The sequence below is a fragment of the Lynx rufus genome, unplaced genomic scaffold, assembly GCF_022079265.1.
Source record: "Lynx rufus isolate CCGP_SWC_20201006 ecotype Redwood Valley unplaced genomic scaffold, mLynRuf1.p SCAF_2, whole genome shotgun sequence".
In the NCBI taxonomy this organism is placed as follows: Eukaryota; Metazoa; Chordata; class Mammalia; order Carnivora; family Felidae; genus Lynx; species Lynx rufus.
The window spans coordinates 149,949,887-149,964,700 of NW_025814834.1; the positions used below are offsets into that span (position 1 = coordinate 149,949,887).

The 14,814-nt window shown below is 36.4% G+C and overlaps 1 protein-coding gene across 1 annotated transcript in view; it reads left to right on the top strand.

Annotated features, from left to right (window-relative positions):
• COL24A1 (collagen type XXIV alpha 1 chain) overlaps window positions 1-14,814 on the top strand; it is a 413,841-nt gene that overhangs the window by 111,122 nt on the left and 287,905 nt on the right. The window contains exons 15-19 of the mRNA XM_047085469.1: window positions 2,531-2,584; window positions 2,662-2,706; window positions 2,955-3,008; window positions 3,270-3,323; window positions 8,373-8,426. Coding sequence (XP_046941425.1) covers window positions 2,531-2,584; window positions 2,662-2,706; window positions 2,955-3,008; window positions 3,270-3,323; window positions 8,373-8,426 — 261 coding nt within the window. The remainder of the gene's footprint in view (window positions 1-2,530; window positions 2,585-2,661; window positions 2,707-2,954; window positions 3,009-3,269; window positions 3,324-8,372; window positions 8,427-14,814) is intronic.

A 14,814-nucleotide genomic window follows, 5' to 3' on the forward strand; every position in this document is an offset into this window, starting at 1 on the left:
TAATTTTCAAAGCTATGAACTTTGCATAAACTAGCCACTGTAATTAGAAGAACAATTGTTCCTACTGACAGAATTTGTCAGGGATGTATTAATATTGCATATCTGTTTATTAAGTTGGAAAGTATTACTCCTTACTTTTCACAGTCTCATATATTTCAGGATTAAACATGTTGGAAATAATTTATCTTAGTTATATTTCACAGACTTTCAGAGTCACTTAGAAGTAAAGATGTCATATTTTCCATTCTGAAATTTGTATTCTATAAATGTAGACTATTAGAAATGTTCTTTGATGTTGGGAGATAGAGCTCTAGAATCACTGTTTTAGTTTTTTTTTACTCAAGTATAATTGACATAGAGTGTTATATTAGTTTCAAGTGTACAATATAATGATTCAACAATTCTACACATTATTCAATGCTCATCATAAATGTACTCTTAATCCCTTTTATCTATTTCAGCCATCCCCCCACCCACCTCCCCTCTAGCAACCACCAGTTTATTATCTGTATTTATGAGTCTGTTTTTTGTTTGTCTCTTTTTTTTCTGTGTTCATTTGTTTTGTTTTTTAAATCCCATATATGAGTGAAATCATATGGCATTTGACTTTCTTTATTTTCTTAGGATTTTACCCTAGGGTAAAAGGTGCATCCATGGGTGTTACAAGTAGCAAGATCTCAGTCTTTTTAGTGGCTGAGTAATATTCCATTACATATATATATATTATATATATTATACATATAACACGTATTTTTATATGTATAATATATAATATACATATTACACATTTAATATATATAATATGTGGACATCTATGTCCATCTATGGATGGACACTTGGGTTGCTTCCATATTTTGGCTCTTGTAAGTAATGCTGCAATAATCATAGGGTGCATATATCTTTTTGAATTAGTGTTTTCCTTTTCTTTGGATAAATACCAGTAGTAGAATTCTGGATCATAGGGTAATTCTACTTTCAATTTTTTGAGGAACCTCCATACTCTTTCCCACTGTGGCTGTACCCATTTGCATTTCTGCCACTGTGCACAAGCATTCCTTTTTCTCTACATCCCCTCCAGCACTTGTTATTTCTTTTTTATTCTGGCTATTCTGACAGGTCCTTCAGTATTCATCCCACACTTTATTTCACATCTGTTGTGTGTCAGTTATATGTTGGAACTGGAAAATAAAAAAATCAATAAAACGTGCTTCTGCTTCCATAGAATGCTCAGACTAGAAAGACGGGGGGGGGAAGTATATAGTGCAGTATATTGCTGGTTCACTAGTGAAGTGCAGTAGAAGGCCATTTCAGTATTGGTCACTGTATCTTCAAAGGCTTGGAGCATGTGAAAAGAGAGAGCAGAGAGCATGTTCAGACAATGGAAAACAGTCCATTGTGGTTAGAATGTAGGATTTGGAGGAGGGAGACGTAAAGGAGGAGTAAGGACAAATGGAAATAGAGAAAACTAGGAGAGTTGGTGGAAACCTGGTAGCGAGGGTCTGGGATGCTTTCCTGAGAAATTTGAATTATAACTAAAAGGAGCAACATTTTTTGGCACTGTGATACATATACCTTTAAGAGTTTCTTAGCATTTGGGAACCATAAAAGGGAGGTTTAAAGCAACTTGTTCTTTGAAGCCAGGCACAGGGAGGTAGTAAGAGAAAGAAGGAAAATGAAGGTGTCATTGACACAAAACTTGTAAGTGATCCCCAAGCCATTTTTTTCAAATTTTACTTTCAAATACCCTTATTGTGGCTACTGTCCTTTGTCTTCTAAGATGAAGTATTTGAGGAGTTTTTCTAAGGCTCTTACCTACAGGAGATGATAGTGGTAGTTATGTTTTTGAGAGATCTTGCATTGGAGCACTAAACTGAGAACCTTGGCATTGCTGACCATGTCTCTTTCATCTGTTTCCTCAACACTTTTACAGTGTCTGTGTACATGTTATGCCCAACGAATGTTAAATGATGAATGAATGAGAGAAGCCCAGAAGAGTAGTCTCGTTCAGTACTCAGCTTATCCCTGAGATTATGGTATTTTATCATTCTGCAAATTTCAGATCATGAAATAAAATCATTAGAATGCCTGGAACATAGTAACTGCCCAAAAAGTATTTCCTGAATAAATGGGTGAAATAAAAATATAAGATGATCAAATGAAGTATTTATCAAATACATCCCGAGAACATGGCACTAAAATATTTCCCTTATCTTCAAGATTTTAACTAGTTGGAGAAATATTTCAAGATGAATGTGATGGACAGTTAAGCATTTTAGGGGCTAAAGGAAAGGGAGGATCCTTGTGGACTTGACCAGTATGAATAGGCTTCCGGGAGTAGGATGACCTCACTGAGGTTTCAAAGATTGGTATGATTTATACATGTGGAGAGAAAAAGAAATTGTGGAAGAACAAGGCACATGTAGGAACTTAGTGAGACGAACTGTTCTGGGTTAATTAATCAAGTTTACATTATTCTCTTTCTAATCCTAGTGTATGCTTAATGATACCTTTCTGTCTTACTGCATTTCAGGGCAGTGTTGGCCCTATTGGACCATTTGGACCTTCTGGAATTCCTGGCCCTGTGGTATGTCTGTATCTACATAATGGATATCTCCCTTTAATTTCTCTACAATGTCACAAAACATCTCCTCTTTTTTTCAGGGTCTTTCCGGGAATAAGGGCCTACCTGGAATCAAAGGTGATAAGGTGATTTAAATATTTACATTATCATAGAGTTAATTTCTTATCACATTTATTTTTTTTCTTTTCAGTCAACACAACTTATAAAATATTTTGTTTTTATATATGGGATCCAATCTGTACTGTCAGTTATACAATTTTTCTCAGAAGTAGGAAAAATAAAGAAGCTGTTCTTCCATAAACATTTGTACTTTCGTATAATATTGCCATGTTTGTGTTGCTTAAATGTCTTTGTATAAAATTGTGCCCTCTAGGGTGAGCAAGGCATTGCAGGAGAGCCAGGAGAACCAGGGTATCCTGGAGACAAGGTAACTTTTTTTTACCATTAAGTTTATAGAAATACAAAAAAAAGTCCGTGAAAAACTATAAATTCTTTGAAAAGAAAGGAATAATCATTATTTTAACCATGTAGTTTATTAGGATATGGTATCAATATGGTTTTACATGTCTTGTTTCTCAGTTTTCTTGGATTAATTCCATGAATTTTTTAAGTAATTCGTAAATAGAGGCGCATCTGCCTTTTTTGGTGTAAGAGTTTCTATCTTTCCTCTAATATTCTCTTCTTTTAGGGTGCTGTTGGTGTTCCAGGACCACCAGGGATGAGAGGAAAGCCAGGACCTTCAGTAGGTTTGAACTTTTGCTTTGTTCTTTATGATTCACAAAGTGCACAGCATGCCAGGAGTCTTGACAATTGTTGGTATTAGTGGAATATAAGAAGTAAGATATAAGCCTACCAGGCTGGCATTGTTTTCTCTTCAGTTTTTAGGGTACAGCTTATCCTTGAAGTTTTCAGCTCACATTCCACAGAGTATTGGACCTCATCCTCCTGCCCCCGCCCCCCATCCCAGGCCAAGCCAAATTTCTGAGAGCCCTAAAGATCTTGGTTGATCTATCATGGATAGTATTTCAAGTAAACATGGGGTGTTTAAAACAGAAAATATAAAACACCTTAAATACTATTTTAATTTTTCCAAATATCTTTCATTCCAATGTATTTCATTAAAAAAAAAGTATTGTGAAGAAAAGATAGCATGTCACACTCTGTGAGCAAAAATATTCTAGTTCTTTGTCTTTTTTTTTAATCTTTGGGCATCAATTAGTTGAAAAGAAAGGATACCTTATACTGTAGTTAACACAAAACCCAAAAAAGTATACAACTAAAATTACTGAGCAATTAAAATCATTTAAATAATGGTTAAAACATGAGTTAAAAGTATGTCTCTATATATTAAAAATCATAAAAGTTATTATATTTAAGATTTACTGAGTGTTTACAAAATTCCAGTCACTATTCGAAAGTCTATGCCTCTAATTTAATCTTTACATAAATCATATAAATTTGGTACTGTTATTATTCTTATTTTACAGATTAGGGGAACTGAGACATAAAGTTGAACAACTTGCCCAAATTTTCGTAGTTAGTTGGTGGCCACCTGGGAAAACCCAGGTAATCACCTATGTCAGAGCTCATGCACTTAGCCACTGTGCCATACTGTCTGAGAATTTAACATTTTAAGATTGTTTTAGGATTTTAATATTGTTTACAACTCTATGAAGGTGAAGGTGATTGTAGATAGAAAAAGTTAGATGGAAAATTATAATTTATTAAAAAACATTAAAATGTACATTTTAATTTTTTTTTCAACGTTTTTTAATTTATTTTTGGGACAGAGAGAGACAGAGCATGAACGGGGGAGGGGCAGAGAGAGAGGGAGACACAGAATGGGAAACGGGCTCCAGGCTCCGAGCCATCAGCCCAGAGCCCGACGCGGGGCTCAAACTCGCAGACCGCGAGATCGTGACCTGGCTGAAGTCGGACGCTTAACCGACTGCGCCACCCAGGCGCCCCTAAAATGTACATTTTAAAAAAGATTATTGTTTTCCTGAGCAAATCTTCGTGTTCCCTCTAACTCTACCCTCCTGTGTCAGGCTTGTTTGGTTTTTTGTCAGATGCAAGCAGCTTTAAGTTACAGTACTTTATATACCCCATTCTGCCTGGCTTCTAACAGTGCAAGCATTTCATGTACATCTCTCAGGAATTATTTATTCCACAGAACCGTTTTCAGCATCTGTTTGTCTAATGACATCTGTTTGTCTAATGGTAAGCTTTGCTCTTCTTAGTTTTTGCCTCAGACTCAGGGTATACCTGGTCAGTCCTGTACCCAGACTTGTGCTCAGCAGTTGAATATTAGAAGTTACAAAGTGCATAAATAAGGGACATGAGAGTAGGTCATGAAGCTGGCAAAAAGCCTTTACTCAAGGATGATTCTAAACCACGTAACAGGAACTTACCGTATCTGCAATGGTTGGCAAAGTAAGACCCTAACTTCTTGTATTTTCATTGTTCATTGTGTGAGGGTTTTCTGACTTCTGATAATAATAAAAGGAGCTGGTACAAGACATTTTCTAAGGACAATACTAAGTAATAAATGATACCAATATTCTGTTATGCTTCACATACTTATACAAAGTAAACCTTTTTTTTTTTTTTAATTTTTTTTTTCAACGTTTTTATTTATTTTTGGGACAGAGAGAGACAGAGCATGAGCGGGGGAGGGGCAGAGAGAGAGGGAGACACAGAATCGGAAACAGGCTCCAGGCTCCGAGCCATCAGCCCAGAGCCTGACGCGGGGCTCGAACCCACGGACCGCGAGATCGTGACCTGGCTGAAGTCGGACGCTTAACCGACTGCGCCACCCAGGCGCCCCCAAAGTAAACCTTTTTAATGTCTCCCCCTCCCCTTACTTTTTGACACAGTTTGTATTGATAACATGTTTATTGCTGGGCAGGGAGGGATATACTGGTCTGAGAAACAGACTTAGATTTTAGTCCCAGCCTTGACTTGCCATCACCCAGGGCATTTAACCACTGTGATATCCAATTTCTTGTTTAAACTGAGAGACTATATCATATTTAAGGTTCCTTGCAAATCTGTGACTCTTTAGTTGCCTCTCTCAGGGATAGTGTTTGCCAGTATTTCTCTAGTCTCAGCTACAGAAAAGGCAGAGAACCGTCTCATCTTTAACACATGGTTTTAAAACCCTTAATTTTTTTTTCCTGGACTGAATCACCAGAACCAACTCTAATGTGTGTTTTAGGGCAGTGATTCAGGGAGCATAAGATGATAAGAATGAGGCTTTTTGCTTGTTCATTTTGTACCTTTCTGTATTATTCTGGTAAAAAAAAAAACAACACATTTTTTAATGTCGGCAGGCACTTTGGTAGGAGATACTTGACCATTTTTTTGTTTTATCAACTCTTTGAAAAAAATTATATATCAGACCGAAGATAGGATAAAAACTTAAGAATTAATATTTGTGAGAATCTTTAGTTTCTAACTTTATTTATTACTTGTTTATATCTTATGAGTAGACAAAACTTGTAGAGGTTTGACCTGGAAACTTTTCCCAGTTATGGAAGGAGAAAGTTGTTGGATGAAAAATTGCTTGCACTCAATCTATTAAAAAGAAACTATACAAGTTAGTGCCTATCTAAATCATTTGTTTACTAGCATGAAAAGAATGCCATAGTCATAAGGATGTCTTTCTTATTTTATATCTCCTACTTTGGGTTTTCTATTATCTAAGATGATGACATTAGTGACTTTTTTTTCCCCAAATGAATCTAAGTTGTAACGTGAAAGAGTATTTACAAGCTAAAAGAAGGAATGTCCTGATTTGGAAGGCTTTTTACATTTTGCAATAAGGAAGCTTTTGCTCTACAAGCATTTAAAAACTAGAGAAAACTACCAATCAGAAGTTAAGAAATATTCTTTCCTTAGAACAAAGACATTATTGGGGTACCTAGGTGGCTCAGTCGGTTTAGTGTCCGACTTCAGCTCAGGTCTTGATCTCAGAGTTCATGGGTTTGAGGCCTGCTTCAGGCTCTGTGCTGACATCTCACAGCTTGGAGCCGCTTTGGATTCTGTGTCTCCCTCTCTCTCTGTTCCTCCCCCATTCATGCTCTGTCTCTCTCTGTCAAAAATAAATAAATGTTAAATTAAAAAAAAAAGACAATTATTATGTTCTTTACATACATTTAACTAGAAGTTGCTGTCAATTACAGAGGTGTATGTAATCATTACTCCCTTGTCTAAAACTTACTTGAAAACTCAGTTTTTATAAAAGAGACTTGACATTTGAGGAAACTTCCAGCTGAAGTTTTTCAAAGTGAAGATTCATTCTGAAGAATGAACGAAATTATTCCAAAATGTGTGTTTTTAAGTATCTGGTTGTCGATTAGTATTTCTGAAAACAAAGACCTAGTAGGTATTTTTCCTTCACAGCTTGTAAATTTAACTTCTGGTTTGCTTTTTGCCACCAGAGGTCTCCAGTGAGAGCTCTATCTTTCTTTAAGAGAGGTACTTGCCATTTTAGTAATGTAAGCCTCCTCTAGATATTGATTATGACGGATGATGATTTTGTTTACTTAGGAGAAGTTAAATGAAGTTTTATGTAATACTATTAATTTTCTCTAAATTTGATTGCAGTAGTTTCATTGTGTACTGTTTTATGTCCTGAAACTCAGATATCTAAGCAATGTATGAGAATGAATTTAGTGCTTATGGAAAACGGTGCTTTACTTCTTGAGATGTGAATAAATGCATACTATATCTTGTATTTCTATGTAATCTGAGGCCTATTAAGTCAAATCTGAAACTTGAATAGAAATTTAATGTGACAGAAATAATGAATTCAACAGTTTCTCTTATGAAAACAAGGGTATTAGACTACTGGTTCCCCCTGTTCTATACTTCAATCTCTTGAGAACATTGCCAGCCCTTTCTAGTTTCAGGCTTTATGACCACTTGTCTCTCCTCTGAATCTTCTCTCTGGCCCTGATTTCACTTTGTTAATCCAAATGAAAGTCAGAAAATGAAGTCAGAAAATGGCTTCAGAGATATTGAAAAGAAATCCTCAGCATTTTAATATAATGATCAAACAATCTAGGAATTATAGGTATCATCCAGGAAAGGATAGAGGACATGAAGGGAATAATTAATATTTATAGAATTGGTTAACATTTAGTGAGTACTTTCTATGTGCCAGGCACTGTGCTAGGAACCTTGCATGTATTGTCTCTAATCCTCACAATGACTCTGTAACAATGTTAATACTGTTAGCATTATTTTCCTATTTTATTAGTGAGGAAACTGAGGCTAATAGAGATTAAGCAACAAGGACTTAAATCCACATAATTCTTGATTGCTAAATCGGGCCCCTTGTAGTATCAACGGAAAGAGGAATTTTCAGGGATAGTCCCAGGACTCTGGTTATTTATAAAAGTAATTCCTCATCTAGAGTCCTCTACCTTGTTGAGTCAAACTTTATTATCTCTGGATAACACACACACACACACACACACACACACACTTCTTGATTTGAGCGCTTAACTCAGTAATTTGTATCTCCAGCACTTAGGAGTAAATATATATTACATCCATACACGTGGTAAAAGTAAGTTTTCCACAGAGATGATGGTTACAAATTAAGTCTTTCTGAATGGTAGTGACAACCTTGTTTGACATAATATATTGAGTGCTGTTTGCTAAAAAGTCATTATAATTTTGTGCGGCATAATACATTGACTTGTTTGCTTACATATGTCTGTCTCCATTTTAACTTGTATTTATTAGGTTAATGCTTATACGCTGACTCTCACCCCCATTTTAGGGCCAAATGGGTGACCCAGGACCCCAAGGACCATGTGGCCCTCCAGGACCAGAGGTAAAATGTTGGTTGGAAGATAACAAATTTGAAATAAAAGTTGAAAAAAATTAAACTTGCTTGTAAAGCATGTTTTTACATAATAGGCTTAAGAAAGATTCTCTTTAAAGTTTATATCTTTGTAAATAGTTTGTATTAAATTTTTTTCTCCTATGTCAGAAAGTATGCAACAGTGATCCCAAGGAACTAGAAAGGTATTAACCACATTATAGTCCTTATTAGATCACAGCTGATTTATTTATTCTGAACAATAATTATAATAACACATACTTGGGGTTTAAAATCAAATTTCAGGATAAGCTCCACTGAATTTTTAATACAAAATGCTTCCAATTTTTGTTATATGCATATATCATTTGGATCTCATATTCTAGAATAAATACAATTAAGCCTGTAGTACATATATCAAACTTACTTGTTTATTCTTTGAAATTTTGACTTTGGCTGAATGCTTGATCTGGAGTATCTTTTTTTTTTTTTCCCTGCAAGTTCACATAGAACACAACGTTCTTAGATGAAACATTTTAGTTTTTTTAAAAATCATTTTATGAGTTGGGGTGCCTGGGTGGCTCAGTCGTTTAAGTGTCCGACTTCAGCTCAGGTCACGATCTCATGTTCTGTGAGCTCAAGCCCCACGTCAGGCTCTGTGCTGTCAGTTCAGAGCCTGGAACTTGCTTCGGATTCTGTGTCTCCCTCTCTCTCTGCCCTTCCCCCACTCTATCTCTGTCTCTCAAAAAATGAATAAACATTAAAAAAAATTTAAAAATCATTTTATGAGTCAAAGCTATATACCACATGGAGATAACTTCTGAAGTTCACTCTAATTCAGAAATATAAGCCAAAAATACACATATTCAGAAATATAAGCCAAAAATACATATATACACCTATACATACACATACACACCTAATTCAGAGTCATAGATGCAGCAATAAAGCTGAGAAAATGAATTTGGCTTCAGAATAAATAAATCATAGCAATAAAATCCCCTCAGTGTCAGAGTAGCAGGCAGAATTTCTAGAAATAGCATTCTACTGATGCTTTCTCCCTCTCTTTGTAAACCATAAAATCTACTTCTTACCCTGCAGCTGTCTTTCAGGGTTGGTTGATTTCTTCAGTCAATGCCTATTAATACTTATTGTCTAATTTAAAAATACATTGCATATTGGTAGTTCAAAAATCTAAAAATCTACATTGTACCTAGTTTTATTAATAGGGATATAGTAGGAGATAAAATACAGTAATATATTGACGTCACCATTCTGGAAAGAAAGAAATTGTTTTGAGTAATTGAAGTAATTATTAACAGATAATTAAAATAGTAATTAACACATTAATATAACTTTATATATTTTATGAGCCTGTTTGCTTTTAATAATTTTTCATGAAAACCTGCCTGGAATGAATTCTATTTACCTGTCTTCTCATACTGAGGATACAGACCTAATTTATCTTTTACTAGCCTTAAAGATGATTTATTATGAACATGGGTTGTTCTTTTTTAAAAAAATTTTTTTAATGTTCATTTTGAGAGAGACACACACAGAGTGGTAGCAGGGAGAGGCAGAGAGAGAAAGATGCACACACAGAATCTGAAGCAGGCTCCAGACTCTGAGCCATCAACACAGAGTTCGATGTGAGGCTTGAATTCACGAACCATGAGCTCATAGTGGAGCTGAAGTCGGACACTTAACTTACTGAGCCACCCAGGTGCCTTTGAACATGGGTTGTTCTATTGTAACAGTTACAGATAGTTTGCATGCTAAGAAGGACTGTGTCACTGCCTTATAATCAGTATGGTTTTCTTCTTTTTCCTAAAGCTAGGTTAAAGGATGGATGCATGGGCCATGTTTTTACTTAGTACTTGGTCTTCCAAAGATGTTTCTTTTCTTTTTCTGTTGCCTTAGAGATTTAATGATTTGCAATCATCAAAGCATTGTCTCATTGTCTTGATTTTTGCACTACTAATACAAAGTCCTGAGCTCTAACCTTGTCAGACTGTACCCATTCCTCCTGCTCAGCTGCATTAAATGTTTTCATTGAGCCAAAGATGTAACCTGTATTCTCATAATTGGTCAAGGTTTTTTTGGGAAAGAGGCCTAATCTAAAGATCATACTTTTTTATTTTTTTTTTTTTAATTTTTTTTTATTAAAAAAATTTTTTTTCAACGTTTATTTATTTTTGGGACAGAGAGAGACAGAGCATGAACAGGGGAGGGGCAGAGAGAGAGGGAGACACAGAATCGGAAACAGGCTCCAGGCTCTGAGCCATTAGCCCAGAGCCGGACGCGGGGCTCGAACTCACGGACCGCGAGATCGTGACCTGGCTGAAGTCGGACGCTTAACCAACTGCGCCACCCAGGCGCCCCAAGATCATACTTTTTTAAACATAAGAATATAATGTATAGGCAGTTATATGAGGCAACACTTTTATCCAAATCCCTCTCAACATTAGGCTTTTGATAGAATTGCAGATCTAAGACTTTACAATAGTATGTTTAATATTGTATCAAGACTCAAAAGTTTCTACCTGTATAGTACATGACTTTTCTCAGATAAGGGGTTTTATATGTAGTGCTAAATTTAGACTTTATACTATAGGCAGTGATCAAAGATTTTTAAGCAAGGGGAATGAAGCAGGAGCACAAAGGTAAAAAAGAAAGAAGGGAGAGGTGAGAAGACTAATTGGAGGCTATTTAGGAGGATAAGTAAGGCAAGACCAGGCTATAAATAATGAGAGCCTATTAAAATAGAGAAGAGAGGATGGCTTCCAGAAATAATTAGGGTATACAATTCACAGCACTTGAACCACTCAGTTCTGTTCATTTAGTTTGTGTAAGAGAGCAATAAGAGACAATTTTAATGTTTCTTGCTTGAAAAGTTGGGTAGAAAGTGGGATCACCATTCTAAAAAAATTTTTTTTAATGTTTATTTATTTTTGAGAGAGGGACAGAGCACAAGTGGAGGAGGGGCAGAGAGAGAGGGAGACACAGAATCCCAAGCAGGCTCCAGGCTCTGGGCTGTCAGCACAGAGCCCAACACAGGGCTTGAACCCACGAACAGTGAGATCATGACCTAAGCCAAAGCCAGACGCTTAACCGACTAGGCCACCCAGGTGCCCCTGGGATTACCAGTCTAAAAATAGTAAAAAGGGAGAAGGAGGAAGATATTCAGAGGGGTAGAGATAATGCTTTGGTTTTGAGATTGTTAGGACTGCAGAGCCTGTTGGACATATAGGAAATTAGTCTCATAAGTGTATAGAAAACTATAGACCTGAAACTCAGAAGAGAATAGGACTAGAGATAATTATTTGTTGTCATCCACATGGTGGTATTAGATGAAGCAGCTGTTAACAGATGAAATCATTTAGGGAGAATGTATGAAACAAGGTTTGAAAATACTACACCTGGACATTCACCCCGAAGGCTAATTTCTCTATCTACAAAGCAATCGGTTTTAAATTAACAATTTAAAGGCAGTAAGATAAACTTTGGTAACTTAAAAGCACAGAGAAAAGAAAAAAATCACTTGGAAATTAAAAAATATTTAGTACTGGGTGAGAACCAATCACTATAAAACTTGAATGTTGCACCCAAATTCACATTTCTCTAAAAAGCAAGGAAGAACAAGAATAAATGTATTATGCATAGCACAAGTGTAGGGATTTGTTTTAAAAGGAGAAAGACGCTGAAAGAGATCAAATAGGATAGATTCTGTTTTCTTTATAAATATGAGACAATCCCAAGACTAAGAGGACTGGGTGCATCCAGAAAGAGGGTGCTTGAGTAGATTTGTGAAGAGTAAGTGGGGAAGTAACTAGAGACTTATAAAATAATTCCTGAGCTGTATTAAGAACTCAGCTGAGATTGAAAAACCATCTTCCCAAAATATAGCCACAAAGTCCAATACTTTTTATTGGAACTGTATTGTAAATTTGAGTCTGAACGTCCCACTGGCCAAAACAGTGAAATATTCACTTATGTGAATCTCTTCTTCCTTAGATTAAAAATATGATTGTATATACTTAAAGTATATAATGTAATGATTTGATATGTACAATACATTGTGAAATGATTACCAAGATGAATATAATCAGCATATCCATCACCTTCCATAGTTAACTCTTTATTTTCTTTCTGGTGAAAATGCTTAAGATCTACTCTCAGCAACTTTCAAATATACCATATTTGTTTGTTTCTTTTTCATTTTTTTTAATATGAAGTTTATTGTCAGATTGGTTTCCATACAACACCCAGTGCTCATCCCAACAGGTGCCCTCCTCAATGCCCATCACCCACTTCTCCTCCCTCCCACCCCCCATCAACCCTCAGTTTATTCTCAGTTTTTAAGAGTCTCTTATGGTTTGCCTCCTTCCCTCTCTGTAACTTTTTTTTTCCTCTCCCCTCCCCCATGGTCTTCTGTTAAGTTTCTCAGGAACCACATAAGAGTGAAAACATATGGTATCTGTCTTTCTCTGTATGACTTATTTCACTTAGCATAACACTCTCCAGTTCCATCCACATTGTTGAAAGTGCTGCTGTAAACATTGGGGTACAAGTGCCCTAAGCATCAGCACTCCTGTATCCTTTGGGTAAATTCCTAGCAGTGCTATTTCTGGGTCATAGGGTAAATCTATTTTTAATTTTTCGAGGAACCTCCACACTGTTTTCCAGAGTGGCTGCACCAGTTTGCATTCCTACCAACAGTGCAAGAGGGTTCCCGTTTCTCCACATCCTCGCCAGCATCTATAGTCTCCTGATTTGTTTATTTTAGCCACTCTGACTGGCATGAGGTGATATCTCAGTGTGGTTTTGATTTGTATTTCCCTGATGAGGAGTGATATTGAGCATCTTCTCATGTGCCTGTTGGCCATCTGGATATCTTCTTTAGAAAAGTGTCTATTCATGTCTTCTGCCCATTTCTTCACTGGATTATTTGTTTTTTGGGTGTGGAGTTTGGTGAGTTCGTTATAGATTTTGGATACTAGCCCTTTGTCTGATATGTCATTTGCAAATATCTTTTCCCATTCCGTCAGTTGCCTTTTAGTTTCGTTGATTGTTTCCTTTTCAGTGCAGATTTTTATCTTCATGAGGTCCCAATAGTTTGTTTTTGCTTTTATTACCTTGCCTTTAGAGATGTGTCAAGTAAGAAATTGCTGCAGCTGAGGTCAGAGAGGTCTTTTCCTGCTTTCTCCTTTAGGGTTTTGATGGTTTCCTGCCTCACATTCAGGTCCTTCATCCATTTTGAGTTTATTTTTGTGAGTGGTGTGAGAAAGTGGTCTAGTTTCATCCTTCTGCATGTTGCTGTCCAGTTCTCCCAGCACCATTTGTTAAAGAGACTATTTTCCATTGGATATTCTTTCCTGCTTTGTCAAAGATTAGTTGGCCATACTTTTGTGGGTCCAATTCTGGAGTCTCTATTCTATTCCATTGGTCTATGTGTCTGTTTTTGTGCCAATACCATGCTGTCTTGATGATTACAGCTTTGTAGTAGAGGCTAAAGTCTGGGATTGTGATGCCTCCCGCTTTGGTCTTCTTCAAAATTACTTTGGCTATTCGGGGTCTTTTGTGTTCCATATAAATTTTAGGATTGCTTGTTCTAGCTTCGAGAAGAATGCTGATGCGATTTTGATTGGGATTGCATTGAATGTGTAGATTGCTTTGGGTAGTATTGACATTTTAACAATATTTATTCTTCCAATCCATGAGCATAGAATGTTTTTCCATTCCTTTGTATCTTCTTCAATTTCCTTCATCAGCTTTCTATAGTTTTCAGCATACAGATCTTTTACATCTTTGGTTAGGTTTATTCCTAGGTATTTTATGCTTCTTGGTGCAATTGTGAATGGGATCAGTTTCTTTATTTGTCTTTCTGTTGCTTCATTGTTAGTGTATAAGAATGCAACTGATTTCTGTACGTTAATTTTATATCCTGTGACTTTGCTAACTTCATGTATCAGTTGTAGGAGACTTTTGGTGGAGTCTATTGGGTTTTCCATGTATAATACCATGTTATCTGCAAAAAGTGAAAGCTTGACTTCATCTTTGCCAATTTTGATGGCTTTAATTTCCTTTTGTTGTCTGATTGCTGATCCTAGAACTTCCAACGCTGTTTTTTGTTTTTAATTTTTTTGATGTTTGTTTATTTTTGACAGAGAGAGAGAGACAGAGCATGAGTGGGGGAGGGGCAGAGAGAGAGGGAGACACAGAATCCGAAGCAGGCTCCAGGCTCTGAGCTGTCAGCACAGAGCCTGACGCAGGGCTTGAACTCACAGACTGCAGGATCATGACCTGAGCCGAAGTCAGATGCTCAACCAACTGAGCCACCCAGGTGCCCCACAGAACTTCCAACACTATGTTAAACAACAGCAGTGACAGTGGACATCCC